A 27712-nucleotide genomic window follows, 5' to 3' on the forward strand; every position below is an offset into this window, starting at 1 on the left:
CTTTTTCTTTTTTTTTTCCCTGTTGCTGTTTGCTTGAAACCGTCTAACCCTCAAACGTCACCGTTGAGCAGCGGCCTCACAAATACTCCGCTCCCTCTTTCTCTCTCACAGTCAGGCTCGGATCGAGTCTCTGAGCTTGCAGTTTCCGTCAGAAAGAGCAGCGATCTTGGCTTAACTTAGCCTTTGCTTCGCCTCGGGCCACGCCCTTGCCACGCTCTCCTCCCTCGCCTCCGCCTCTCCCCGGACAAGGAGTTCCTGTCTCTGGTTGCTTGTGCTCTTGCACTCGCCCTCGCGCTCAGCTTGATCTAGAGGTCATCCTTTTACTTCTACCTTCCGGCAAGAACATTGACCTCTTTCTCTTCCAACCTCATCAACATCATCATTCTGGAACTCTATCCTCCTCACCATCGCCAGGAATCTCCTTCAGGTCGTCTTTCGTTCTCGACCTTCTACCACCGCGGCTCACGCTTCATACCACATCCCCTTCCCTCATTCGATCGCTTTTTCGCACCAAGCGACTTGCCTTCCGCTCACTCGAAAGCCCGCTCATCTCATCGATAGCAGCAACGAGGGACTCTCATCTCTGTCATTCACAGCGCCGTGCAAATCGATCATCACGCCTCTGACGATATCGCGGTCAAGTTCAACCTATCATCACCACCGATCGGACACGCACAATGAGCGCAAAGTAAGTGTGCTTTCTGTTCCTGCAGATCAGTCCCATACAGCGAGGTTGCGGCTCATCCAAAGAGCGATTGACGCCCAAGATGAGCCTTTACTGCGCATTCTGAGTTGCTGCCGAACCTTGATTTGCAGAAACGGCGATTCTGACATTCTCATGCTCCTTTTCCTTTGTTCATTGCAGTGCATACATGGAGCCAACCAGCTACCCAGCGCACTATGGTGCCATGCCCGATCGATCTGCGCCGCCCGTCTTTGCAGCAGAGTCTCATGAGCCTCGCGCACCGCGTCCCTTCGAGGCGACCCACACGTCCACCGATCCATACAGCACGGCAGCGGTGCCGGCTCATCCGCAGCAGAGCGCCATGACCGACGGTCACTCGCCCATGTCGAGTAAGTTTCACTTCGAGCCTCAAATTCGGCTTGCCCGAGACTGGCCTGTCTTTGTTCTTGATGGGAGAGGAGATCAAGAAGCTCACCTTTCCGCTTTCTACTTAAACCTCGCAGGTTACCGTGGAAGCTTCTCCCATGCCTCATCCATGGGCTTGCCGCACCACCGACAGGACTCGATTTCATCCTTCTCCTCGCCTCACGACCTCGCTGGTGGCTGGGCACCTTCTTCTCCCGGTCTCACCGCAAGCCGACACGCCTCGGTCTATTCGCTCAACGGCCAGTTCGATCAGGTCGGCCTTGGTAGCAGCATCGACAGTGGCTCCACTGGCGGTCACTTCTACGACCAATCGCCTCCTCTGCACGCTCAGCTTCGATACGCCCAGGGTCAGGCCGCAGACGCACGCCGCTTTTCGCTCGACGAGCGTGCCATCCGCACACAACCTCAGCTTGGCAAGTCTGGTCTTGTCTCTGCTGACTACCAGCTGCCCGGCTCTTCCGCTCGTCACTGGCCTTGGGGTGCCAGCAATTCTTCCAATACTCACGGTCGCCACGCTTCCGTCTCGGCAGCCCCACCACAAGGCTACGATCACAGTCGAATCGCTTACGCTGCCAACACGGCCATGCAGCCTAGTTACGGCTACGATGCCAACGCCCTGTCTGCCATGTCGCCCCAGCGATACCGTTCAATGAGTAGCTCAGCCGCAAGCGGTCGTGCTTATGGCAACCCTTACAGTGCTCCTGGCACTGCCGCCCATACAGTTGCTGCTATCGGTTACGGTATGGCTCCTCACCTTGGCCCCGGTATGATGCTTGAGGGTGACATCCCTGGCGGTCCCGGTCCCGCCCGCAGGGCCAAATTCAGGCGTAGCCGAACTGGTTGCCTTGTCTGCCGAAAGAGGAAGGTCAAGTGCAGTCAGGACGGCACTCCTTGCAAGCAGTGCCGTATCGGCAAGCGTGACTGCCACTATGACGAAAACCCGCAAAAGAAGAAGAGCAACAAAAAGGAGCGATCCACTGGCTCTATCGATGCTAGCAGCAGCGAGAAGGGTTCCAATGGCACTGCTCCCGCTCTGGCTCACATGGACTCGGATCCTCAGACCAACGATCACATGAACTCGACCGATCCTTACTACGCTACCATGGGCGCTCTCGATCACCGCACAGAATCAAACGGCAGCAGCGGTGGTGTCACTTTCTCGATGCCGTTCCAGTCCCAGGCTGCGCCTGTCACCGCTCACTCGTCGACCACGGACAGCACATGGTCCAACCCATCACCTTTCGCACCTGGTCCGCACGCCGAGAGCCACCCAGAGACCGACCAGCTCGCTGCCACACACTCGGATGGCTATGGCTGGCCCAGCAAGCAGGAGCACGACACTACCCAGGCGGCTCCCTACACTGATCCCTCCGTTGACCGCAACGCCGCCTACTGGAGTCAGCACCCCACTTCCTACCCGCCTCGCGCTAACAAGCTCGAGGTGTCTGAATCGTAAAACCTCATCTCATCCACCTCATCCACCTACTAGCAAGCCTATCTCGACTGCATGGATTGATTGCCCCGTAGACACCACGGAACTCGCCTTTTTCCCCAACATCAATTAGTTGTACACATACTCTCTTTCCTACTCGTTGGTTCTGGCGCATAAATTTATGCCTTGACCGACCATGATCATCACTTGTGTCTCACCGAGGACATCAGTATACCTACACGACTCTCTTTCGCTCTCCGCTAATCACTCTCTCTGCATCAGGCCGTCATTCGACCGACGCCTTGACCTCATGGTCACTCGCACAGCGTCCATCACGCGCCCTCGCCCGGATCTTTCGCTTCTTTGTTGTACTGTTTCCGACTTCTCGCGCGCCTCGTCTTGTAAATCTTGTACAATGCATATATCTTCCCCTTGATTCATGACAGGCAGCGTTGCTTGGAGGCCATTGTATGGTTCCTCGATAGCAATTTGCCTCTGCGCTGGAAGGGAGGAATATTCCTCGAATAGCAATCACCTTGGTTTTGGCTCTCGTATGTGTGGGTGTGTGTTGTTTGTGCCTCTCTCATCTATCTTTTCTCCACTTTGGGACTGTGAAAAGAGCCACGGACAAATCCGAACCGCTGTCAAAAAGGCAAGAGTGTGCAATGGACCGTTTGCAGCTCGCTTGCGACATTCACTTCGCTTGCCACCGGCTATTGATACCGAAAGTCGGAAACCTCTAAGCGACATCAACCCCGCTTTGCGCGCCCTTATCAACGGATGCCCTTGCATCGGAGCGAGAGCAACCGAGTCGATGCGTCTTTCCTCCCATTCCGAATCCGGCAATCTCACAGGTTCGCACACCACCCATCACTCGAAGCGCACAGATAGAATCGGGTATAGTATTACGCTCTCCCCCCTCAACCCTTTCCTCAACCTCCTTCACCCATCACGAGCTCCTCGTGGCTTTATGAAAAGCAACCAGTCTCCACTTCCTCGAATCCTTTGGATGAGCCACCACCACATTTGCCCTTAAGAAAAGCTCTATCATCGCATCATCCACTTCCCCACCCGTTCTCCTCAACGCTAGCTTCCCTGCACTTACCCAAGGATCCAGAGGTTTATCCCAAGCCTGATTCATAAATTCATCCAAATAATGCCTCAATGTTACTACTTTACGATTATCGCTACCAAACAGAGCATTGCCCATGTCGATGAGTTGAGCGAGTAACTCTTTGAACCTCGATTCTTGCGCTTTGAATTTCCGGTTTAACTCCCTGTAATCACATCAACGCAGATATGTCAGCATGCAAACTCAACACAAGGACAAGCGGAGGAGGCGGTAGGGAGACCTACCTGACAGCCGACTCCGAAGTCAAATCTTGCCCCTTTTTGCGTTGCAGTTGCGCCAGCCTCTTTTCGAGTCCAGTCTGGACGATTTCTAGATCGGATTGAAGCTGAGTCTCCCGTAGTAGGGCATCGCGTTCAGAAGCTAATTCCACCTTGAGCTTTTCCAGAGCAGATGCGTATTGAAGGTTGAGATCGTGCAATTCTGCCCGTGTGCGAATGTCGAGGACTGCTGAAGAATCGAGAGGCGGTGCATGTTGGTTCTCCTTTTCGAGTGATTGGATGGCGTATTCGAGTTGCTGCCATTCAAGTTCGCGTTTCTTTTGGTCGTTGTCTTTTGCTGTGTCGAGTCTTGTGCTTTGTGCTAGTGCTTCTATTCTCTACCGCATTCCCACGGATAGAAGTGCAAGCGGAGTAAGTATCTACAAGCATAGAAGGTGGGAGGAGAGCGGGTGTGGCATACCTTATCAAGCATCTTCGCCAATGCATCGTTTCGGGCTTTCTCATCTTCGTACACAGCAGACAGCTCTTCTATCTCTGCTCCTGCTTCCGTTGATAGTTCCGCCGCGGCTGATCTTGAGGAGGATGCCTCTGCAGATGGAGAGGTGTTAAGCGGGGAGCGTGTTTTAGCACGTGTCGTAGCTTCTTCGAGTGCTGCTTGGCGGATTAACTCTGCCATTGTGGTGTATGGTGTCCTTTCCATCTTGACTCCTTTTTTCCTCTTCAAAGCCTTTTCAGATCGATCCTAATCTACTCCGATCTGTTAGGAGAGGAGTTGCGAGGTAGTGGGCAGCGAGTGGGGGCGTTGATGGCGTTGGTGATGGTGTCGAGCAAAACGGCCCTAAGGTGTTGTTCTTTTTACGCGACAGCAAATCTGTTTTGTGGGGAGCAAGTGCGTAGATGGCCGACTCCCGAGAAAGTTTTTCAGCTGTGGGCGGAAAGTGGGGGATTGACATTGGAACTAGGGGGTTTCAGTTTTCTCTGAGTTTTCAAAACTCCAAGTTTTCATGGTTTTTTTGGATTTTGAAAACTTGCTGCTTAAGTAAGCTCTGCCAGGAAAGAAAAGCTCAGAAGTTTTGAAAACCTCTACTTATTTTTGCTGTGAGCCCATGTTTCTGAATATTTGAGTTTTCAGCAGGAGTTTTTGTCATGTGCTGATATCACATGATTCTAACACAATTCTGTGCACAACCCTTGAACTCCACTTTCTGCACTGTCTACACTTTCTCATGCTTTGAGTTACATCTGTCCTTGCTTCACTTCTATCACCATCTCCAGTAGCATTTCCTCCCTGTCAGTGCCAGGACATGGACATGCCATCCCCTCATGACCATATCAACAACAATACACTATTCACAGCTTTGCAGCAAGCCTCTGGATTGGCTCCAGCATCAGAGCAGTCTTCAACTGCTTTGCAGCACAACACAATGTCAGCTCAGTCCAACCTTGATGGCTCTCATCAGCCCCACCCTTCTGCAACTTCCAGCACCTTGGCTGGGGCTGAGTCAACTCAGCCAGCAACCTCTCCCACTTCCCCTTTGTCCTCCTCCACTCCTTCTGGTTCCAATGCCACCACATCTGCTGGTTCTTTGCCTCGCCAAGCCTCTACCCACCCAACTCAAATCTCTGCAGCTCGCAGCCATCAAGCCAGTACTTGTGGCAGCAGTTTCAACAAAACAGATCATATTGCCTACTTCAATTGGTCACCTAGCAACATAAATCACCTCATTGATATCATCTACAATAATGATCAATACCAACATGTTCTATTGCCAGGATGTTTGACTGCAGAACAGGAGAAGGGTCTGAAGACAAACAAAGACATTATCTGCAGGCAGATATGGCAGGAGCTGTTCCCAGACAAGTCTACTGTTGGTGGTGCTGGTTGAGTAAAGACTAAGATTTGCTGGCTCACTGAACAATACAACAACATCAAGAAGACCATCTCACAGCAGACTGGTGCTGGAGTACTTCTTCAAGACATGGATCACAACAGCTCAGTAAGTACAACTTAGTTGATTCATGTTAAGTGTGCCAATGTTCTTATACTTTATATCTCTGTCTATGCTTCTTTATCAACTTGCAGGACTATGCCACACACGAATCAATTGCTCAAAGCTGCCTTTGGTTTGAGCACTGGCATGAGATGATGACTAACCATGCACAGACTGGTCCAGTTGTTCTTCTCACTGGTCACCCATATGATGCCCCCCCTGCCTCCTCTCAGAATAACTCAGTTGATGCCAATGTGAACATGGACAATGCCAGCAATGCTCTCTACCCTCAGTGACACAACATTCCTGGCATGGAATCCATTCTTGAGGAGTTGCAATATGATCCCATTGGAGCAAGAGTTATCTTGTCTTTTTCTTCTTCAGTTGCAGCCACCCCAGCTGCTGCTTCATCTTCATCCTGCTTGCCCTTCTCTTCCTCATCCAACCCATCTTCAATTGGCCCCACCCTCTTCACCATTACCCCTATAGACACTCCAACCCACCAGTGCTCATCCAGCACCACTTTTGGGGCTGATGAAGTGGATGATGGTGATGGTGGCTCTGTTTTCTATTCTCCAGCCACAGGTACAACACCCAAGTAGTCTCAACCCTCCCCTTCCAAGAGCAAGTGAGAAGAGCTGTCAGAAATTGTGCAGGCCTGCACCCAAGACATGCTTCAGGCAAGAATCAAGGTTGAGGAGGAATGCATGAAGAGGGAGGAAATGTGCATTCAATTTGCCAGGGAAGAAAGTGAGAGACAAGAGTGCATGTGAACTGAAGAGCATGGTTGGCTCATGGAGATGGTGCAGATGATGAACCCTAATCTACCCTTTGGCAACATCGCTGGAAGTAGTCAAAGCAATCTTGAACTTGACCCACTGGTTCATGCCATGGATCAGCAGGACAACAGCAATTCAGCTCATGAGTAGACCATTTGGCAAGAATGGTGTTCCTTTTGAGTTCTCCAAGTTCTGTTCCTGTGTTTCTGACTTATTGTACCATTGCTCTCTGTAAAGCTAGCTCTCAATATGTATGACTAGCATACCCCATACCCAGTCTTCCATGTAATCTCTCAAATGTAGATTGCTTCAATGTGATGAATTGTTCCACATACAAGATGCTGATTGGTGTAAGTGTGGAAGAATGATCTTGGTGGAGGAATGCTGCATGTAGCCCCAGTTCCAAGCATGCATGTTGTGCAGAACTCAGCTGAGTTGTGTTTGTAGCTTTGGACTCTCTTTCAGACCACATCATCCTTGTTCAACTGAACTCATCAATCATCAATCTCCTATTTCTGGCCCTCTACTTCAACCATGGTGTGCACTTCTGACAAACAGCACCTCCTGGACAACATTGAGACTGCCATCATGCACTCATTGATGGTGGAATCCAAGATGCAACTTGATCTGATGGATGTTGATGCCACTTGGCACCCTAATGATGACCTTAAAGATTCTGATGATGACATGTTTGATCATGCTGTCTCATTCATGCTCATCAGGACTTATGACAACATCAGCCAGTCTTGATACACAGTTGAACACCTTCAACTGCTGCAACAAAGGGATCCCCTCATCAACATGCTTGATTGATATGCTGTCACCAACTGCAAGCTCTTTCGAGGGGCTGTTCACATGACCCCAGATGCATTCCAAGCTCTCACTTACAGACTCAGCACAACCAATGCCTTCAGATCAATATCAAGCTTTTGGCATGTTCAGCAGCAAGTGGCAGTTGGTCTATATTGGCTTGGATGGTCAGGAAATGGTGGTGGAATTCATGATGTTGCATTTGCCTGCAGTTGCAGTTGGGGCTCAGTTCACAAGTGGACAGATAGGACTATTGCAGGCCTATATGAGCTGAACAGTGAGGTAGTAACCTTTGCAACTGAAGATGAGCATGCTAAGGCAAAAGCATGGTGTAAGCGGTCGCGCGCCAGAGACTTAGATTTGGGGATTATATTGAGATTGCTTGAGTAAGGTCTACTCAGTATGTTTTGCCTAAATGTAACCAAATGTCGCTGCTTGGTAAGTCTCAACTGACTGCCTTGAACACTCCATTCAGAGGTTGTGCAGCATGGACACTGATTGTGATGAGAGAGTGATACACCCTCTCTACAGTATGAGTGTTTGCAGTACTGTTGATAAGGCTCTTGGATGTTGCCTGGACTGCAATATGCTGATTGCTTACAGAGGACAGGAGTTACTGGACTGCTGGTGAGGATCACCACCTACAATAACTGACTGGACTGCAGGTGTTGAGCAACACTGCCTTCAGCAAGGGACTGGACTGCAAGTGTTGAAGAACACCACCTACAGTAAGGGTACTGGACTGCAAGTGTTGAGGAACACTGCCTACAGTTGTTGACTAATGGTGATACAACACACACATTGAGAGTCAATGCAAAGCATTTGCTATTGCAATGATACTTGAACAAGTAGGTAGATAAGTAGTAAGTAAGTATAAAATATAGAGTGGATGGGGATCCACTTGTATGCTATGGTAGAATGAGAGTATTTATGCATTTGATTGGTGTTGCCCATGACACCTATCCTGCTCCTCTTGAGGGGCCTTTGTCCCCTGTTTGACACTGTCTTGTCCTGCTGGCATCAATCCCATTGATACTGCACCCCTACCATTTGCATGGCATAAGGGTTATGCAACACTGCCCTCTTGCCTTCATGCTCTCCTTCTGCCTGATGATGTGTGATGCCCCCCTTTTGACAAAGCTCCTTCTTGACTTTATCTTGTGAATCCCTTTAGCCACTTGTTGAACCTCGTGACCATACCCCTTGGTCAGGTGGTCACTTTGACCTTATCTTGTGAATCCCTTTATCCACTTGTTGAACCTTGTGACCATACCCCTTGGTCAGGTGGTCACTTTGGCACAGCTCCTTCTCGACCTTATCTTGTGAATCCCTTTAGCCACTTGTTGAACCTCATGACCATACCCCTTGGTCATGTGGTCACTTTGACCTTATCTTGTGAATCCCTTTATCCACTTGTTGAACCTCGTGACCATACCCCTTGGTCAGGTGGTCACTTCGACACAGCTCCTAGTACTTGCTCATATCAGCTGATTAGTTGAGGCATGCTGATCTGACTGATCCTGACCAATCCCCATGAGATTAATCTGGGTTCCCAGAGTTTGATTGATCTTGTAATTCTTATGTGCTGCCAGCCTGATTAATCTCATTGATCCCCAATGATTTTGGCTCTGATCAATCTGGCACACCCTTCATATGTTGATCTGCTGTGCACCCTTCATATACTGCTCCATTGCGCGACATTACCATGACTGCCGCTGATCAATTTGGCACACTCTCTTGCGCTGGCCAGCCGACCCTGTGACACATGGGTTGCTGATAAGAGTGGAGTCGAGGAATGGTCTAGAGGATGGTTGGTGGTAGATGGTACACACATCAATCTTGCTTGGAAGCCAGCACTCAATGCTCACAAGCATTACTCATACAAGGGTGATTATACATTCAACATTGCCCTTGTCTTCCTCCCTCATTCCTTGCACATTGTTGAGTTGGTGGTTGGACATCCTGGGTCATCACATGATGCATGAGTCTGGGCTTCAGGCAGTGGTATTGTTGTGAAGCCTCATTTGCATCTTGATGAAGGCAAGTTTGTCTGGGTTGATGCTGGTTATGGCTACTCCAGCTAAACAGTTGGACTGTACAGCAACACTGCAGTTGCAAAGAGCAGAGATCTCCACTACTTCAACTATTCACTCTCCTGCATTTGTGTCAAGGCTGAACATGGCATTGCCTACCTCAAGAACTGCTTCCAATGTCTCATGGGATTTCAAGGCAACCTGTATCAAGAAGAGGACCACGAGAAAGCTGCACATATGGTCCAGGCTTGTATCATTGCACATATGTTTGCAAGTCATTATGATTGACCAGATGAGGTGGCAGAATACCTTAAGGCATCAGAAAATCTATCTGAAGCTGAAGTGCTGGAGACCATGTCAGGGATGGAAGCATATCAGCAGGCTACTGAAGATGCAAGGATACAATGAAGGGAAAACCAGCAGCAATACAAACAGGAACAGGCTGCTGCCATGGAGGGCATGTCTCAAAACTGAGTCCAGAAGTTCAGGCAGGAGAAAGCACTGGATCTAAGGGAGGAGATGCTCACTGCACTCTTTGCTTCTCATGGCTGCCCTTTTGAGGACACAACAGCAGAATCTCAAGGATGGGAATGACAATGTTGGCCTTCACTGAATGGCAGGAGAGACAAAACCAACAGCATGAGGCTTGCAGAAGACAGTGATCAGAACAGGTGTGATGTAAGCTATTTGCTTTAGCTTTTCAATCAAAGGTTTTGGCATTGTTCAGTATAGTGTTCAACAACATCTGATATGATCACTTTGATCTTGACCTGGTGTAGGGAATCAGAGATTGTTTTTACTGGCCAAGTCAAGTGAAACTCCAAGATGCAAGTGTCACAGGCCTGTGCAGTTTCTTGGGGTGTCAAAAATTGGGCCCAAACATATTTTCAAAGTATTGTGTTTTCAAAACTCAGAGATAACTGAAACCCCCTACTCAATCTTTTGCCGAAGGAAGCGATCCAATATGATGATACGTGCTGACATAAACGTAATCGGGATATGGGGGAGCAGATCTGCACAGAGATCGGGTACCACACAGTCCCGCTCGTTGTCAAGATGGATCATGAGATAGGAGTGCTCCCACTTCAGGCACTGAACGACGCTACCACCATCAACAGGTTTGCGTAGCTGCAATAGTACTCCTCAAAGATGACTGCGGCGCTTCTGCTAAAGCCCATAGGCAGCAGCAGCGTGCGCTCTGCTCGTGCTCTGCCAATGCGACATGTCAGACGCACAATATCGACGGCATCGTGGCCGAGGACAATACCAACCGCACAACGAGCTCTTCCGATCTTGCAAATTCAACGACAGCTCTCGAGCACTCACGGGACCCTGAACAGTGCGGCCGTATCCGACCACCCCATCGACCACCCAGACGAAGCCACCCCACCACCGCCAAGCGCAGACGAATTCGTCTCCTCAACAACCCCAGCCTTCTCCCTCCGCCCGTACCAAGAGGAATGTATCCGTGACTGTCTCTCCGCCCTCTCCTCCGGCGTTACCCGTATCGGCGTCTCCTCTCCCACTGGCAGCGGAAAGACCACCATCTTCACCCACCTGATCGACCGCATGCCTCCCCGTCCTACAGGCGGGGATCGAGTGCTCATTATCGTAAACTCCATCGAACTTGCCCTACAAGCAGCAAACGCAGTCACAAGCATGTTTCCCGAGAAATCAGTCGAAATCGAACAGGGCGCCAAATACAAGGCTTCCGGTCTGGCAGATGTTACCGTAGCAACCTATCAGACTCTGAACAGAAGTCAGGAGAGATTGAACAAGTTCGATCCGGCATGGTATAAGGCTGTAGTGGTAGATGAGGCTCATCATGCTGCTGCGCCGTCGTATCTTAATGTTTTGTCTCACTTCGATCCGCATATTGGTATGGATCTCGAGAGCAGACAAAGCGATAGCAACAGCACGGGAGCAGAGGAAAGAGTCCCGGTCATAGGCTTCTCCGCAACCTTCAGCCGGCACGACGGATTGGCGCTGGGGAAGGTCTTCGATCGGATCGTATTCCACAAAGACTTTCTCGAAATGATCGGCGAAAAGTGGCTCTGTCCCATCCTTTTCACCTCCATTAAAGCCGATATCGATCTCACCTCGGTCAAACTTTCCAACCTTAACTCTGACTTCGCTGCCTCCTCCCTCGCTTCCGTGGTCAACACCGACGTCGTCAACCGGTTGATCCTCAAAGCATGGATCGATCGCGCACACACCCGTCGTCGCTCCACACTGATCTTCGCAGTCAACATCGAACATGTACAAGATCTCACCGCTACTTTCCGCAACGCAGGTATCGATGCGAGGTATCTGCATGGTGGAACGCCGATGCATGAACGTCGACAGCTACTCGATGACTTTAGGAACGGAGTCTATCCCGTGCTGGTGAATTGTGCAATTCTGACAGAAGGTGCGGATGTGCCAGCGATAGATTGTGTGCTTTTGGCGAGACCGACAAGATCGAGGAACTTGTTCTCACAGATGATTGGGCGAGGTTTAAGGTTGAGTCCTAAGACAGGCAAAAAGGATTGTTTGGTGTTGGATATTGTAGGAAATATTGAGAAAGGGGTTGTTTGTACGCCGACGCTGTTCGGGTTGAATGCGGATGATATTATTGAAGATGAATCTGCGGAGGGGCTGTTGGAGCGATCGCAGGAAACAGAATCCTTTGATTCCACTGCGAAGGAGACAGCAGAACCCGCGGATCCTTTCTCAATCTCCCTCTCCGACCCAACAAAAATCACTTATATCGACTACGACGACCCATATCAACTCCAACAAGCCATGCTCTCACGCTCTACAATGGTAGAAACAATGTCGCCCAACGCATGGGTCGATTGTGGTGGGCAAACGTACATCCTCGACGTACCACGCTACGGTTTCGTTACCGTCGAACGTCACACCCCTTCCACAACCGAAGGGGGAGAGGGGGCAGAATGGACTTCCTGGTTCACCCCTTCGAATTTAGACGCAGATGAAGCAGCCGCCGCGTCTGGCCGTTCCTCTTCCAACCCTTACAAACGGTTCCAGGGTGGATCACTATACCGTCGTCCCCGACACATCCTTTTCTCTTCCACACTCGAATCCGCAATACGAGGGTCAGACCAGTATGTGCAGAAATCAGTCTTCCGAAACGCACCTCAACTGTTCGCCATGCTTAATCGGCGTGCGAATTGGAGGCAGACAAAAGCTACGGACTCGCAGAGAAGATTGGTCGAGAAGCGACTTGGTTTGTCCAAACTCTCTTCGACTGCCGCAAATGAAGGAGGGGAGAAAGGGGTTGGGAGGGGAAAAAAAGCTCTCACCTCAGCTTCAGAGCTTACGAAAGGTCAGGCAAGTATCATTCTCACGAGGCTACTACATGGCTCGAAGAGTAGGTGGAAGGAGAGAGTGAAAGCTTCGAATAAAGTTTGGAGGGGGATAGAGAAGGAGAGGGAAAGGAAGGAGAGGGAGATTGTGCGGGTTGGACCGCTGGCGGGTTGAGATGGAACTTGATGTGGTTTGCAATTATACCCCCCGCTTTACTATAGAGGTTTTGCGTGCGTGTGTGCGTGTGTGTGGTGATGAGCGGGACTGTCGGTGTTGGTGGGCTATCGGAGGCCTTCATCGTGGGTCTGGAAGCAGGTGCACTATGAGTTGCCACCATTCCCGGAAGTGCCGTGCGATAGTAGTTGGAGGGTTCGGTGATGTCCATTGAGTTTTGACGCCATTCTTCGGCGCTTGTCGCAATTACTTTTTTGGCGTTTCTTCATCAGTGCAGCAATGATAGCCACCGATACTGTAGAAGCAGGCCACAGCCACCACCAGCGTAGAAGCAAGCCTCACTCTCCACAACTTCACATATAAAGCAGAACAATTCCATCTTCCGCGTGCTTTCGATGAGTCTAAGCCACTGCTTCCCACAGCCACCGTTCCGCCTTCTGCAGCCATATTAGTTAAAGAGGTAGGCACCCTTCCGTCGGATCGTCTTTTGAAGGCTTTGACGTGGCGTGGTGGCCCCCTTCAGCCTTTGTTATTTCGGTCTTATCAGGTCGATCGCCAAGAAGAGAATCGAAAAATTCGTCGCTATTCATCAAGACGCGAAGATTTTACAAGTGTAGAGAAGTCAAGAGACCGGTTCCTTCATCCTCCTCTCGCCACCAGCATCGGCAATAACGTTGGCAAACAACCCAAACCCGTCGGCCCGGAACCTTGTCTCGCTCAAAACATCGGACTCAAAATCCCACTGCTCGAAATGATGAAAGCGAGGTGCCAAAAGAACGGAAATCGACGCATCCACCACCAGCAACGTCTTCATTTGCACTGCCGGTACTCGGTTCTGTTGTGACATACTGTAAGTGGGCCAAGCAATTTAACCTATCGTTGCACCAACCAGTGCTCGAGCTTCGAGAATATCTTCCTATGCGATAGCCGGTAGTGAGGAATAGGCTTTGCTAACTTTCAGTTGGCTTCGAGTTTGCACTTTGCCGAAGGAGGAGGGGAAGAAGTTCTCGTGACCTTTGTTGCTTGGCATGACCTCGGAGCTGGGCCTTGATCGGTATATAACGCCGGCCTTTTCCAACTCTTCTCGCCCAAATGACCGCTTGGTGAGATACTGAAAACGCTTCAAGTGAATCGGTGGAAAGATGCAGCTTCACACCAACCCTTCCTCCTTACTCTTTTCGACGCCAAAAGCCGCGATTTTGCTGGCCATTTCCGTCGCAATGACATCAATCATGGTAGCGGCTGCACCGATGCCCATAGAAATGATTAACAGCCCCCTGATCAACGAAATCGTCGAACATCATCCACCCCAAATCCAACAACTGTACGAATACGTCCAGCGAGTTTTACCAGCTGAATCCCACTCTCCTCTTCAAGAACGCCCTCTACCTTACTTTGGATCTAGTGCCTCGCGCACTCCAGTGCCCTACGGTGAGAGGACGTTCAACTATGCTTCCAAAGGTAGGAGCGATGCGATGATAAGGCTCGACATGGGCCCCGGTTCGAACGAGAGGGTAGGAAGTAGAAGGAACAGAGAGGTAGAGGTTGTGCAACAGGGACAGAGGGCTCCTCCTAATACTCCTGAGCGACATCCCAACCGTGGTAGCCTATGAGTCGAGACAAGGAACGTGAGCCAAGCGCGGGTTGCGGTTCTAAACCCTCTCCCACCCTTATCACACTTCTGATCTGTCAACAAAAAACTGCTTACGAAAGGTAGACGCTCGTAGGTAATGGCAAAGATTTGAATGAAAGTAGTAGAATTTTTAGGCGATCGCGAGAGGATTTATGTGCAGCGTGTGTGTGAATGAGAGTCTGTGTTCTTCCAATCTGAACGGATCAACCACCGAGCCTCCCCTCTCCTCCCCCTCTTCGTTTTCTCCCACCTAAGAGTAGCGGCGCTTACTCCTTACCAGGACTAACCCAAAAACTCAGCGCAGCAACCGCATAAAGTGAGCAGAGCATGGCACCTTCCATATAGTTACTCTTTCCATCTTGCACCAGCGTGTTGACCAAAAACACCGCTGCGACCAAAATCACGGTTTCAAACGTCTCAAAGTACAGTGTCAGCGGCTGCTTGATCGCCCATCCTACCAGTACTAGGATCGGAATCATTCCCACTGAGATCTGAATAGAAGAGCCGATGGCAATTCCGAGCGAAATTTCCATTTTACCTTTTGCTGCCATCCACACCGCGGTCAAGTGTTCTGCCATGTTTCCAACGATAGGAAGCAAGATGACACCGATAAACGCCTTAGGGATGCCGTATTCCTTCGCAACTTCGTCAATCGCGCCGACGAGGTAGTCCGCATTGAAAGCGGTGAGGAGGGTGACGGAGAACAACGCGATCATGGCGGCGATGGGAGACATTTTTGCTTCTTCTTCATCTTCATCCTCCCCCTCTGCCTCGTACAAGAATGCGTGCGATTTGAGCTGGAAGAAGAGGTAGAGGATGTAGATTCCCACTAAGATCAGAGAAGTTCCGCGGGAGATGAAGAGCAATCCGGAAGCATCCTTTTCGCCATAAACAATAGGCTCGTTGAGAAGGGCAAGTGCTTCAAAGTCGCCTGCGAAAACTTTTGAGGTTTTGATGGACATGTGATATGCTGCGGGGATAGCAAGAGTAATACAACCGAGAGTCATGATCGAGCCGGATGCTTGGGCTGCGGTTTGTTGGAAAGTGTTTTCGCTCCTGAACAATCCTCCGGCTACGAAACTCATTCCTAGCACCAACAAGATGTTGGAGAGGATAGAACCGATGAGAGAGGTCTGTACGATTCGCAATTGCCCTTGCATCAATGCGACAATTCCGACGATGAGTTCGACGGCGTTACCGAAGGTGGCGTTGAGCAATCCACCAAGGGTTTGGCCCAGCTTGAATGCGACTTGTTCGGTAGCATCTCCAAGGATTTTGGCGAGAGGGATGATGGCGAGGAAGTTCAAGCTGAAGATCCAGATAGCTGGCCAGTGCAAGTGTTCAGCAATAATACCAAGGGGTACGAAGACGAGGAAAACATTGATCCAAGAGCAGGTAAGGATCCAGTAGAGGGATTTGACGAGGTTCGGGGGTCCTCCTGCGTGGTGGTCGGACGAACCATTGTGGTGGGGGAGGCTGTTGTTATTACCAACAAGGGGGGTTCTTTCGTTGGCTGGCATCCTGGGCGAGCTATGCGGACGATGTTCCTTGAGGGCGGATGGTGAACGAAAGTGAACCCGACAGACGAAAGAGAACGCTTGAGCCAGGTCAACTGGATGGATCGCACCACCAAAACATGTCAACGAAAGCGAGAGTGAGGAATGCCAAGCAAAATCGACAGGGCGCATGTGTGCACAGCCTAACTTTGGCGCTACAGAACGTGTCTGTGCCCACTCGAGAAGAGTGCGGTCGGCGGGCGGGAGAAAAAGTCAGCAACGGACGTCAGTGTGCATCAATTGAAGATAACAATTAGCATACGCCGTTATCGGGGCCACGATCAGGCACCCTTACCACAGTCATACGTTTTGTAATGCTTAGTATTTTGTGGTGTGAACCTAAAAGACAAATGCATATATATACCTTATTGCCACTTTGATCATATCCAAGCCAGGATGAGTCACTTCCTTTGTACCCCCTGTCAGGGGTCACGCGCCTGAAACCTGGTCTGCTCGTTGTTCGGTGACTATCAAGTTGTGCAACAGCTATTGTCTCTATACTGATCTTGGCAAGTTGTGTTGGTTGGCAACTATCGAGTTGTGCAACAGCTGGTGGCATTCGATATGAATGTTGTATGCTATTGTAGGTTTTGGCTAACCTCTGTGGACACTCTGTTCAGGGGTAGCTTGGCATGATCAATATCAATACAAAGGTTGTGATGACACCAAGGTCTGGTGTGAGTGATCTTGTTGATGATGAGGTCAATGTGGCATTGATGATAAGGTTGGTGGTGTTGGTGATAAGGTTGGTGGTGTTGGTGATAAGGTTGGTGGCATCGACACGAGTGTCCAGTGTGTCGACTATCACTTGAGGTGATCCCCAGACCACAGTGGACTACTGCCTTCGGATCTATCTTAATCCGGACTGCTGGTTTGCTATGAACTGCCTTCGGACATCAGTGAGTGGTGATACAACACACACACTACAATGAGGAGCAACCTTGATAGATTGCTACTATGTGTCATGGGCCTGAATGCTCAAGAAGCAGGAGGGTCACTGGTTCATATGGAAGGAGCACAGGTATCAGAGAGCTAGTCGATATCAGTAGAGAGCATGGTCATAGTGCAGTCTCCATGGAGACCATGGACTTCCATGGACTCACATGCAAAGGAGGACCAGGCCCATATGCGAGGAGGGCCAGGCACAGCCACAAAGAGGACCAAGCTCAAGGAGCATGCAGATGGTTACCACTCAGGGGCTCAAGAGACAAGAGTCAAAAGGAACCATCACTGGTCAAAGGAGAAGGAGCAGTGTATAGGGAACTGGCAAGCAGGTCCTGAGGAGGAGGAGCAGTGTCGAAGGAGTCGACACCACTCAGGAGGCACAGGGGTGCCAAACAAGCAGGATAGCAAGGAGGAGGAGCAGTGTCGAAGGAGTCAATAGCTCAAGGAGGACAGGAGTGGTGCTAGAGGGGCCCCCTGTACAAGTACTCGATGAAGAAGGTACTCTCTGGAGAGAGAGCAGGAGCAGCATTGCTGGTGATGCTGTGAAGAGGTATATAACCATACTTTCTCATCATTAAAGGTCGAGTGGATCCTCATCCACTCTACACACATCATAACTAGTTATCACTTCAGCATAAGTATACATTAGTTTCAGTCAGCATAGTAGCAATCTATCAAGATTGCTCCTCATAGTAGTGTGTGTGTTGTATCACCACTACCTGATGTCCAAAGGTGGCCCATAGCAGGTCAGCAGTCCAGATATAGATAGAACTGAAGGCAGTAGTCCACTGCAGTCTGGGGATCACTTCAAGCATCAGTCAGCACACTGGACACTCATGTTGATGCCACCAACCTTAACACCAACGCCATCAACCTCATCATCATCAACACTCACACCAGACCTTGGTGTCATCACAACCTATGTATTGATATTGATCATGCTGAGCTACCCCTGAACTGAGTGTCCACAGAGGTCAGCCAAAACCTATGATAGCATATACAACAAATGCCACCTGCTGTCATCATGCAACTTGATAGTCACCAAGCAATGTAGCTCGTCGAGACCGATACCGAGACAATAGCTGTTGCACAGTTCGATAGTCACCGAGTATCTCGACAGACTGACCTGGGTTTCAGGCGCGAGACCCCTGACACACTGCTCCTCCTCCTCATGACCTGCTTGCCAGGCCGGTGTCCTTGACACAGCTCTTCTTCCTTCGACCGGTGACGACTCTCCAGGTCCTTATCTTGTGACCCCTGAGTGGTAACCAACTGCATGCTCCTGAGCTTGGTCCATTCCTTGGCAGCGCTTGGTCCCCCTTGCATGTGAATCTGTCATACAATCATCCTTGCCACTGATCTCCACAGAATCTGCCACATGGTTCCTTCAACTACCAATCTTGGCAGGATTTGTAATATCAACTTCGCTCATGCCAATCTAGGTGAGATCTGTAATAGAGCCATCTCTACTACCAATCTCAGTGAATTCTGCTGCAAATCCTATGATCTGCCCAATTCCTTGATTCCTGTGCTCCCTTCATATGAGTTGATGGATCTTCCTGCTTCCTGTGCATCCAGGCCCATGACACAAGGCATCATCGAAGGTACGGTTCCATTTGGGATGTTTCTTGTCAAACACTCCTTCGAGGTGTTTCATTGCATGGGGAATGCATTGGAGGAAAGACTTGATGTGAGCATTCCAACTGTAATAGTTGTGTGATGTGAGCTTGGGCACTGGCTCAAGGAGTTTTGCCAAAGTATGGAAGTTGTATTGTTTGCCACCATTGTCTAGGTCAGAGTCTGAATCAGTTTCTTCATTGGCATCATCATCAATTACATCAGTCTCTGTCTCGTTGGTGGCCTCATTATTGATGACTCACATTTGGGTGACCTTCCCCTTTCTACCTCCTTTGACCTTGCCAGCTTGAGTTTCAGTTTCTTCTACCATAGCTGTTAACTGGGGTGCAGCTTGGTCGGTAGGTCTTCAGACTCTTAATCAATTGAAGATTACAAGTCCTATATGCTGATTAGAGCTACCATCAAGCTCTTGTCCACAAGCATATGCCTTCTTGAATACTTGCCATGTATTATCAATGATATGCTATGTACATAGGCATATATATACCTGATCATTACCTTCTATACATGCAAGACTGTGATGAGCCATTCCTCACATTACTCCTGAGTGTTGTCTCCTGTGTTACTCCTGAGTGTTGCTATGGCAACACTTATGCATCCCACATGCATACCACCTATATGCACTTTACTTCACTGGTGGCTTGCTTGTGCTCTGCAGACCCTGTAAACCCCGTTGGAATGCCGATGATTCTTCAACTGTTTTTATAAATGCAGGTCAGGAGACGGTATTGTGAAAATGCAGAACGGAGTTCACTTTACAACAGTGAAAGTATGTGATCTCTAGTTTGACCTCACACCTTCACCGCCTTCGCTCACTCGGATCCATAGCATGCTGTCAAGGCCTGTGCGGAGTATTGGCTTGCCTCAGGCCCGATCATTGCGATAGGCATCGGCATACCGGCTATCCAATACCCGAGGAGAAGAAGATAGACGTCCCCGTCATGTTCCATATGCTCACTGTTAGGTTACGTCTTTTATCGGCCGTATGAGTTACTCGCGTTTTCTTGGGGCGTTCAAATTTCCTCCAAAAACGCGTCCTTAAGGTTGCGTTCCAAAAAGTAAATCTGTGGCTACGATTTTCGCACGGCCAAAAGCACCCCGATTCCGAACAGCGATCCATCCATGTTCTTTCCCCGATCCCCCCCCGGACTTCTCTTCACACTCGTGTCACACAGGCTTCATACAACGACGTCGATATCAAATGCTTGCCATAGGGTATTGAGAGAAATGCTAAGCTGCAACAAACCACAACTACACGACATCGAAGGAGTACTTGGAAATCAGGCCCCTCCCGCTAACTCGACAATCAACCTTGTCGCGCATTCCAAGAATAAAAACGGACTATTGACCTCTTTCCTCCCTGCCGGTACCGCTGGAGCCAAGCTGGGTTTAATTCTTGTCCCATCAAACCTATGCTGCTGTTCGCCATCCCTCATAGACTGTTGAGTTTCCGTCATAGCTTTATCGAATGCTGCTTCCAGCTTCTCCACCTCGTTCCTCTCTTCATCACCTTGAGAAGGATCGCCGTCGAGGAGGGAGCAATTGTCGAGTTTCGTATATCCAACATTCCTAAAGTCAACGAGATAGTTGGTTGCATCGACATGATACAGTTGCAGATCCATCCTGACTAGCACATGTCCGACTTTCCACCTCGTTTCCAGGAAGAACAGCTCTTCTCCTTTGGTTGCTGCACTACCGCTACCGTTGTTCCCTTCCCGCTTCTCCGCTCCACCCGCACCTTCTTCATTTCCCTCCCCCTTCGCTCCTTTTGCGTTCTTAGCAGCGGGGGCAGGCTTAGCTCTCCACTCCATGCCGAGGGATTGCAGCGTCCTATACAGCTCCAGCATAATTTCCATCGGCGGACTACGAGAGCGGATACCGAAATGCCATCTTGATCTAGGTTTCTTGTGAATCTGTGCCGCCGTCGCTGCCGCTGCTCCAGGCAGAGAAGGCGTTACATTCCCCGAAACAGGAGAAAGAGGTGTGCATGAAGGCCAGGAGGTTTTCTCAGCGGATGGTGTTGCCAATCGCTCCGCCTCCCTCGCTCGCAGATACCCTGGAAGAGACGTCTCCAACACAGCAATCCTGACAATCCTCTCCCCATACGGATCTTCCACATCGGTCGAATGCCCATCTTCATCCGTCAAAACATCATCATCATCACTTGCCAAAGTCTCATTCCCATCATCCGACGGATCGGCATCAGCTGTATCGACCAAAAACGAATCCGGTTCTTCCTCCCCTCCCCCTACTCCCCCTCCCATCTGCGCTGTTGCAGAGGGTAGCGTTGGAGCAACTTCCTTATGCGCCACCCCCGCAGTCGCTTGCCCCGCCCCTGCATCCCTGTTCTTCCTCTTAATACTAGTAGATCGACCCATAAAGCCCTCCAATCCTTCATTCCAAGCAGGTGGACTTTGCGCGAGGAACGTCTCCATCCCATGTGCATCCTCCATATGATGGATCTGCAACATCCTCCTATGATCCCTCACCAACTGATAAGCCACCTTCACCTGGTTATCCCCCTTCTCCGCCAACTGCTGCAACATTTCCTCTTTATTGAACCCTACCATCTTTCCTACCAACTCTTCCACAATTTCATCCTCAATCGCATCCAAATCCCCCACTGGTAATGGCTGACCCGCACTCGCACTCGCACTCGTCTGCAAACTAGCCCCATTATTTCCCGCCGACCCCGTCGCAGTCGAAGGAGGAGAGGTAGCATCATTCGGCGACCCGGTATCGGCCGGACTTGCCGTCATGCCGAAATCAAAACCTCGGTTCTCCGCTGCTGGCGTAGGAGGGAGTGGCCTAAGGTAAGCTGGTAGATCAACGTTAAACCAAGGATGTTGCCTGATCTCGCTAATCGTAATCCTTTTGACCGGATCGACGATCAGCATCTGAGACAAAAGATGCCTAGCCTCCTGCGAAAGATAACTCGGCAAGGTATAAATCCCGTTGTTAATCTTCTTGAACAACGTCGGAATGTACTCGTCGTCAAAAGGCAACCTTCCGCACAGCATCACATACAAGATGACACCGCACGACCAAATATCGATCTCCGGTCCAGCATACAACCTTCCCGAAATCACTTCTGGCGCTGCATAGTTCGGACTACCGCAACTAGTTTTGAGGAAGTCACCATCCGTCATGATGTTCGACAACCCAAAATCTCCAATCTTAACATTCAGATACTCATCCAACAACAGATTCTCGGGTTTGAGATCACGATGAACAATCTTATGCCTGTGACAGTACTCCATCGCACAAATCACCTGTTGAAAAAACCTCCTTGCTTCAGGTTCCGGCATCCTCCCTCTATCCACAATATACTGGAATAGCTCGCCACCAGCATACTCGATGACCATAATGATGTCGTTGGGGGTGGTGATCACTTCGTAGAGCTTGATAATATGGGGATGTCGGAGAAGCTTGAGGTATTGGATCTCACGTTTGACACGTCCACCCATGTCGAGGTTGGAGATCTTGCGTCGGTTGATGATCTTCATTGCGACACGGTGACCTGTGAGAGCGTGAGTGGCGAGCTTGACTTTGCCGAAGGAGCCTGTACCGAGGGTTTGTTGTAGGATGTACTGGCCGATTCGGACCGGTTGTTTGGATTCTTTGTTGCTGCTGCGTTGAGTAGAAGCAGAACGAGATGCAACTCGACTGGAGGAGCGTGAAGAGGACCCACTGGGGCCGGAACCTCGACGATCCTCGCGATAGTCCGAAGGCTGACGCCGCGAGCTGCTGGAAGCTTCCCTGCCGGACATGCTGGACGATACTACTTGACCTTAGAGTGTCGCGGGGTGTATGGTAACACGATAGTGCTGCTTGGCGCTTCAAGGTGATGCAAAAAAAGAAGGTGCGTGCGAATGAGGATGCAAATTACGAGCCTTGAAGTTTGTGTTGCATGCCGAGTGTTGTGGAAGCGACGTGACCAGCTGATAAAAGAGAGCAACGATGCTATCACTTCAGCAGTTCTAAAGTTGCGCGACAGTAAAGCGATGGTCGCAAATTAGGCTGCAATGCTTTGGGCTACAGGTCTCAGCCCTCGATTGCTGCTGAAAGTGTGAGCCGATACCGGTCGAAGGTTCGGAAGATGCTGCCCTTGGTAATCGAGTTACGGTCGAAATCGAAGCTGCGTCGGCGGTGATAGTGCGGCACAACTGGTTTTGAAAGTGCTTGCTGGTCCGATGATGCCGATTTGCTTCAATATGTGTATGCAGAAGTTGAAGTTGCGATTCGTGGTGATCAGGGATGGTGTTGAGGAGGAACGAGGCTAAGCAAAAGAAGTCTCGATTCGATCAATGTGAATGTGGCCTGCTTGTCTTTCAGATTTGTTAGCGTGGTCTGTGCGTGTGTGAGTGAGTGCAGTTGAGCAGTGAGCAGTGACGCTGTTCTGCCACTGCCTTGTCATTTCGTGAAATCGGCGATAAGTTAGAGCTGCGCGTGCCAATGTCACAGGCCAACTGCCTCTTCCAATCACAGTCGCCTTTTTCAACCCCGCAACGCAACGCAGGCCCGAATTCGCTCAGCCCTCTTCAGCATCATCTTTCCTCGATATCCAGTTGAGCAACATCCTCCCATGCGCATACTGTCACACACCATCACTCCCGAATCAGCATCAGAAGTAAGAGGAGATGAGATTAAAACGAAAGCAAAGACCAGAACCATGTGTGATATCCAAAGAAACTTAGGAATTTACTGCACTCATCGCAGCAAAGCAATCGTCAACGGCCTGATCGGCTTGGTATTCTCCAATTGCAGCGCATACTCGAAACACTCTCGCGCTCTCTCCGCCCTCCCACTCTTGCCAACAGCTTGACCTAGGAACAACCAAGCTTCGCTGGTGTCCCAACCGTTACCTTTTGTCGTCGTCGTCAGTAAACCCTCTGCAAGACTGACCGAGCTCAAGTCCCGAGCTTTGCCACTCAAACTCGCCTCAACACTTGATTCGACCTTCTCTGCCTCAGTCCCAGCACCCGCAGGAGATCGAGGTAGAGACTTGGGCTTCAACTCCGGATCAGCCAAGAACAACCTCGCCAAGTGAACCGACGCTGCTACATCGCCACCAGAACAAGCGAGGGCTTTGTGCAGCGAGTCAACAGCCAACCTTGTCTGTTGAGTAGCGGCAAAGTACAGCGACAATTGCACCCATACATCTGCCAAGCCTGGCTGTAAGCGTTCGGCTTCCTGAATAGCGGATCGACATTCTTTGAGCTGGTTGGCACGTCGGAAGCTTGCAGCGGAGATGAGCCAGATCTTGGCAAGTGTAAGAGACTGTCGCTTGAGATGTTGAAGCGTTCGCTCGGCACCGGAGCGTGAGAGATCTTCGTCAAGGTCACCGAGCGCCATGCCAGGCAAGATGGCTGCATTACTCTTCTGCGTTCCTGCAGCGGCACTGGCCGATCGCTGAGCATACGACCTCGCTCGACCTGCAGTAGTCTGAGATCGTCCAAGCGCCGTGTCGTTGCTGTTCTGTCCACCACCGCCAACCGAAGCAAGCGAGCCATAGCGTCGCAGACCACCCAGATCCTTCGACATTCGCGAATCCCTGCTGTCTCCTCCGCCCGCACCAGCTGCTCCTCCCGCCGACGCAGCAGCAGCAGCCGCAGCAGCGTAAGGGAACACGCGGTGGAAGTATGTGAACAGCTCCTTCTGCCCAGCAATCGCACTCTCGACACCATCATTAAGCTCCTCCAGTGCATTGTAGGTCACCATCAAGCGCAAGATCGACTCGTTCCTCTCCAATGGCTTGGGTGGATAATCGACACTCAACAGCTGCGAAGCTGCAAAGTTAGCAGGCGAAGGTCCATTGACACTTTGGCTGACACTGTGGTCATCGTTCTCGCACTCGTTGAGAGCCACTTCAGCGATCTTGAATGCATCCTTGTACTTCTTCTGTGCAGATAGGAGAAGCACGAGCAAGTGCCAGGACTCGACATCCGCAGGCTCAAGCTCGACTGCTTTGCGTGCCGATTGGAGAGCAGAGTGAACATCCCGCAGCTCAGCCTGCAGGTAAGCAAGCTGATAGTAGGCTTCGGAGGACTGGTCGTCGAGTTGAACCGCAGCAGTGAGTTCGGCGAGCGCCTCGGATTGCAGTGCAGGTCTACGAATTGGGTCGGCAAGCTCGATGGCTAGACCGGCTCTCGCAAATCCACTGACGCGTTTGAGACGAGCAAGCAACAAGGCGTTCTTTTCGAAGGCAGACTTGTACTTGCCCGAGGAGCCGTCTTGTACCACAGCGAGAGCCTTGCTAGCCATCTTGTCCGCCAAAGCAAAGTCGTTGCAATATCGACCTACGTAGTATGCACCATGAGCCAGCGTGTTGGCGTAGACTTCGTCACTGTCAAAGTCCTTGGAGGACGTGACGGTCTCTGGGTTTGCTCCATTTGCCTCGTGTTTGGCATCTCCATTCTCGATCGCTTTAAGCTCCTTGTTGCTGTCCGAGGAGTCCTTATTGGAGCCCTGCTCTGCTTCCCTCGCCTTCTCCACAATCTGAACGTAGGTTTGCAAAGCGCGCTTGCCCTCGTCGTAGCACTCGGCGGCAAACAGCAACCTCACCAAATAGCGAGCGACACGCTGCGAGTGGAAAGTCAACTGAACAAGCCCGTGCAAGATGTCGGCTAGGTCGTCAGCCTGCTCACCACCAAGCTCGCCATTGATCTCCCAAGCCTTGATCATCTGGTCGGCAAAGTCAAGCACCTCGTCGTTGATGTGGCCAGCCTTGGGGAATGCCGTCGACTTTTGTAAGGATGAGAAGGCAGCTCGCTGAGCAGTGAGCGATTCGTTGGACCATGAGACACTGGGAGCACGCAGTTCGCGGTAGGCATGAGGACGACGCTTCGAGACGGTACGCGAGGTGACGCGTTGCGAGGTGAACGTGGGCGCAATACGCTTGGCGGCAGGATCGCGGTGAAGACGCTCGGACTCGTAATCGCGGATCTGAACGCGGGAAGCAACCATGGCGACGACTGAGAGCTGGTAGGCTTTGCTCCTCCAGTCATCACGGCTAGGTGGAGGCAGCTCGGGAGGATCAGCGTAGGTGCCTAGCTCAGCAGAGCGGTTGAGAACACGCAGGTAGTATCGGTGAATGACGTTGCGTTGTGGGAGACGGAACTCGTTGTGCCATCGACTGGCATGTGCCTGATAGGATCGAAGCGCGTTCAGACTCTGCACTGGCTCGCCGGCCCGAATGGAAAGAAGTGCATTGCGGTAGAGAGCAAGCTCGGCCCATCGCTCGATCTCGTCCGCTTGCAAACCTCGAAGAGCATTGGCCTTCTTTCCTCCACGAACCGACTCGTGGAGCTCGATGGCACGAGCATAGCCGGCGAGAGCAAAGGGAGCGTAGCCCGGCTCATTCTTGGTCAAGAGAAGGCGCTCGTTGGCCATGCCGTAAATGGTGAAGGCTTGCAAAACGAGACCTGTCAACGCACTGTTGTGGATCTCGGGGGTAAGGGCAGCTTCGCCTGCGGTCTCGATGAACTTTTCGCGATGCAAAATGTCGACCGCCTCGTCATCGCGACCCAGAGCAAAGAGAGCTAAAGCGCGCAATGAAAGAGCAGCGAGCCTGTTCTGTCCATCGCCGTACTCGAGCACGCGGTCGGCGATCTGTGAGACGCTTTCTGTAGACCAGCCAACGCCTTCCGCACCGGACTTCATGATGGGAGGGAAAAGGGTGGCATCGCCAGCACGTGGATACACCTTGTAGTCGGCAAGGTGGGATGCATCGGTGTACTCCGAGTCGACATAAAAGTTGTGGATGGCGGCTTTGAGTTGCTGTTCTTGCGTTGCAAGTGCGGCGAGGGCTGTCAAGGAGCGAGAGGAAGGCAAATTGAACAGCATGTTAATAAGAAGCTCAAACCAAGCTGGAGTTTGAGGTGGCAGTGCACTTACATGGTCTGTCAGCGTTGTGCTTAGCAAACTTGCGAAGGAGTTCCTTCCAGGGTAGCGGCTTGCCCGAATGACTTGGTTGCTCCGAGAGCCAGTTGCCGCGCAATCTGGCTGAGTCGAGCTCTTTGAGATAGAGCTCGGACTTGGTCTGTCATCGAAAGGGAGAAGAGAGAGAAGTGAGTCAAGACGGTCTGTGGCGCCATGGAGGATGCTGTATGAGGAAAGGAAGGGCTACACTCACAGGTTTCGACATGGTGACTTTCCGAGCTTGTATTAGCTGTTTCTATGGGAGTGTGGGTATCGTGAAGCCTCGCTTTCTGGAGATCGTGCTAAGTGCTTAAGAGTCGTTGCCGCTTGTTGTTTGAGTCGAGGAGATGGCAGCTTTAACACGACTGCTTGCTTGTTGGGGATCTTTCCTTAGGAGCGACCCGATGACTTGGTCCAAGAATCGACCAAGCTACCAAAGTTGTCGGCTTCGATCAGAACGATCGATGCGTCGCTGGAAGAGCGTGATGGTCGACGGCTGAGACGAATTACTGATGATGCGCAGCCAAGATTAGGCCTGTACTCGTTCCAATAAGTGGATCGGGCACGGAGAGGTGAGAAGATAGGAGAAAGCGGGAGAAGGATATCAAGATGGAGGTTGGATCGCTTTTGGTTGCAAGTGCTGGTTGAAGGAGAAAGAAAAGGAAGCTAGAAGGTCTTGCTTGCCCCTGTCGAGCGTGTGTGTGAGAGAAGGGATGGACAGTGTCCAAGCTGAGCTTTGTGTCTGTCCCTCTCTAGCCGAACAAGCAGGAAGCGACTTTGCTTTTCCGCTTCTGAGAGAGAGGAGCGTGACCTCATTCATTATTTTGGCTCACATAATTCTCAGGTCTCCCACACGCTTGCAGACAGAGATACGCACAGAAAGAGATACGCACAGAAAGAGATAGGCATAGAAAGAGATAGGCATAGAAAGAGATAGGCACAGAAAGAGAGAGGGGTCGAGCAGCTGCTCTCAATCCTCTTCTTGCACGAGGGTGTTGAAAGTGCAATTGTCTTAGTCTGGCTCCGCTTGA

General features: G+C 50.8%; 7 protein-coding genes across 7 annotated transcripts; 3 read left to right on the forward strand and 4 right to left on the reverse strand.

Annotated features, from left to right (window-relative positions):
- Nucleotides 1–677: 677 nt before the first annotated feature.
- UHO2_00022 (uncharacterized protein) lies at nucleotides 678–2567 on the forward strand (the record flags this gene model as incomplete). The annotated part of the gene is made up of 3 exons (XM_041556642.1): nucleotides 678–688; nucleotides 866–1074; nucleotides 1189–2567. 3 exons carry the CDS (start codon nucleotides 678–680, stop codon nucleotides 2565–2567), a joined length of 1599 nt encoding a protein of 532 aa, XP_041412576.1.
- A 715-nt stretch (nucleotides 2568–3282) lies between these two features.
- Nucleotides 3283–4846, reverse strand: UHO2_00023 (uncharacterized protein; the record flags this gene model as incomplete). The annotated part of the gene is made up of 5 exons (XM_041556643.1): nucleotides 3283–3416; nucleotides 3615–3820; nucleotides 3912–4270; nucleotides 4354–4562; nucleotides 4645–4846. The coding sequence occupies 5 exons, from the start codon at nucleotides 4844–4846 to the stop codon at nucleotides 3283–3285; spliced, it is 1110 nt and encodes a 369-aa protein (XP_041412577.1).
- Nucleotides 4847–10655: 5809 nt separating this feature from the next.
- Nucleotides 10656–12989, forward strand: UHO2_00024 (uncharacterized protein; the record flags this gene model as incomplete). Its single annotated transcript, XM_041556644.1, has 1 exon — nucleotides 10656–12989. The coding sequence occupies one exon, from the start codon at nucleotides 10656–10658 to the stop codon at nucleotides 12987–12989; it is 2334 nt and encodes a 777-aa protein (XP_041412578.1).
- Nucleotides 12990–14131: 1142 nt separating this feature from the next.
- Nucleotides 14132–14602, forward strand: UHO2_00025 (uncharacterized protein; the record flags this gene model as incomplete). Its single annotated transcript, XM_041556645.1, has 1 exon — nucleotides 14132–14602. The coding sequence occupies one exon, from the start codon at nucleotides 14132–14134 to the stop codon at nucleotides 14600–14602; it is 471 nt and encodes a 156-aa protein (XP_041412579.1).
- Nucleotides 14603–14888: 286 nt separating this feature from the next.
- On the reverse strand, nucleotides 14889–16142 carry UHO2_00026 (putative VCX1 - Vacuolar Ca++/H+ exchanger; the record flags this gene model as incomplete). The annotated part of the gene is made up of 1 exon (XM_041556646.1): nucleotides 14889–16142. The coding sequence occupies one exon, from the start codon at nucleotides 16140–16142 to the stop codon at nucleotides 14889–14891; it is 1254 nt and encodes a 417-aa protein (XP_041412580.1).
- Nucleotides 16143–20041: 3899 nt separating this feature from the next.
- On the reverse strand, nucleotides 20042–22531 carry UHO2_00027 (uncharacterized protein; the record flags this gene model as incomplete). Its single annotated transcript, XM_041556647.1, has 1 exon — nucleotides 20042–22531. The coding sequence occupies one exon, from the start codon at nucleotides 22529–22531 to the stop codon at nucleotides 20042–20044; it is 2490 nt and encodes an 829-aa protein (XP_041412581.1).
- A 940-nt stretch (nucleotides 22532–23471) lies between these two features.
- On the reverse strand, nucleotides 23472–26907 carry UHO2_00028 (uncharacterized protein; the record flags this gene model as incomplete). The annotated part of the gene is made up of 3 exons (XM_041556648.1): nucleotides 23472–26569; nucleotides 26658–26802; nucleotides 26896–26907. 3 exons carry the CDS (start codon nucleotides 26905–26907, stop codon nucleotides 23472–23474), a joined length of 3255 nt encoding a protein of 1084 aa, XP_041412582.1.
- Nucleotides 26908–27712: the final 805 nt, after the last annotated feature.

Source organism: Ustilago hordei (assembly GCF_900519145.1).
Source record: "Ustilago hordei strain Uho2 genome assembly, contig: UHO2_contig_01, whole genome shotgun sequence".
NCBI lineage: Eukaryota > Fungi > Basidiomycota > Ustilaginomycetes > Ustilaginales > Ustilaginaceae > Ustilago > Ustilago hordei.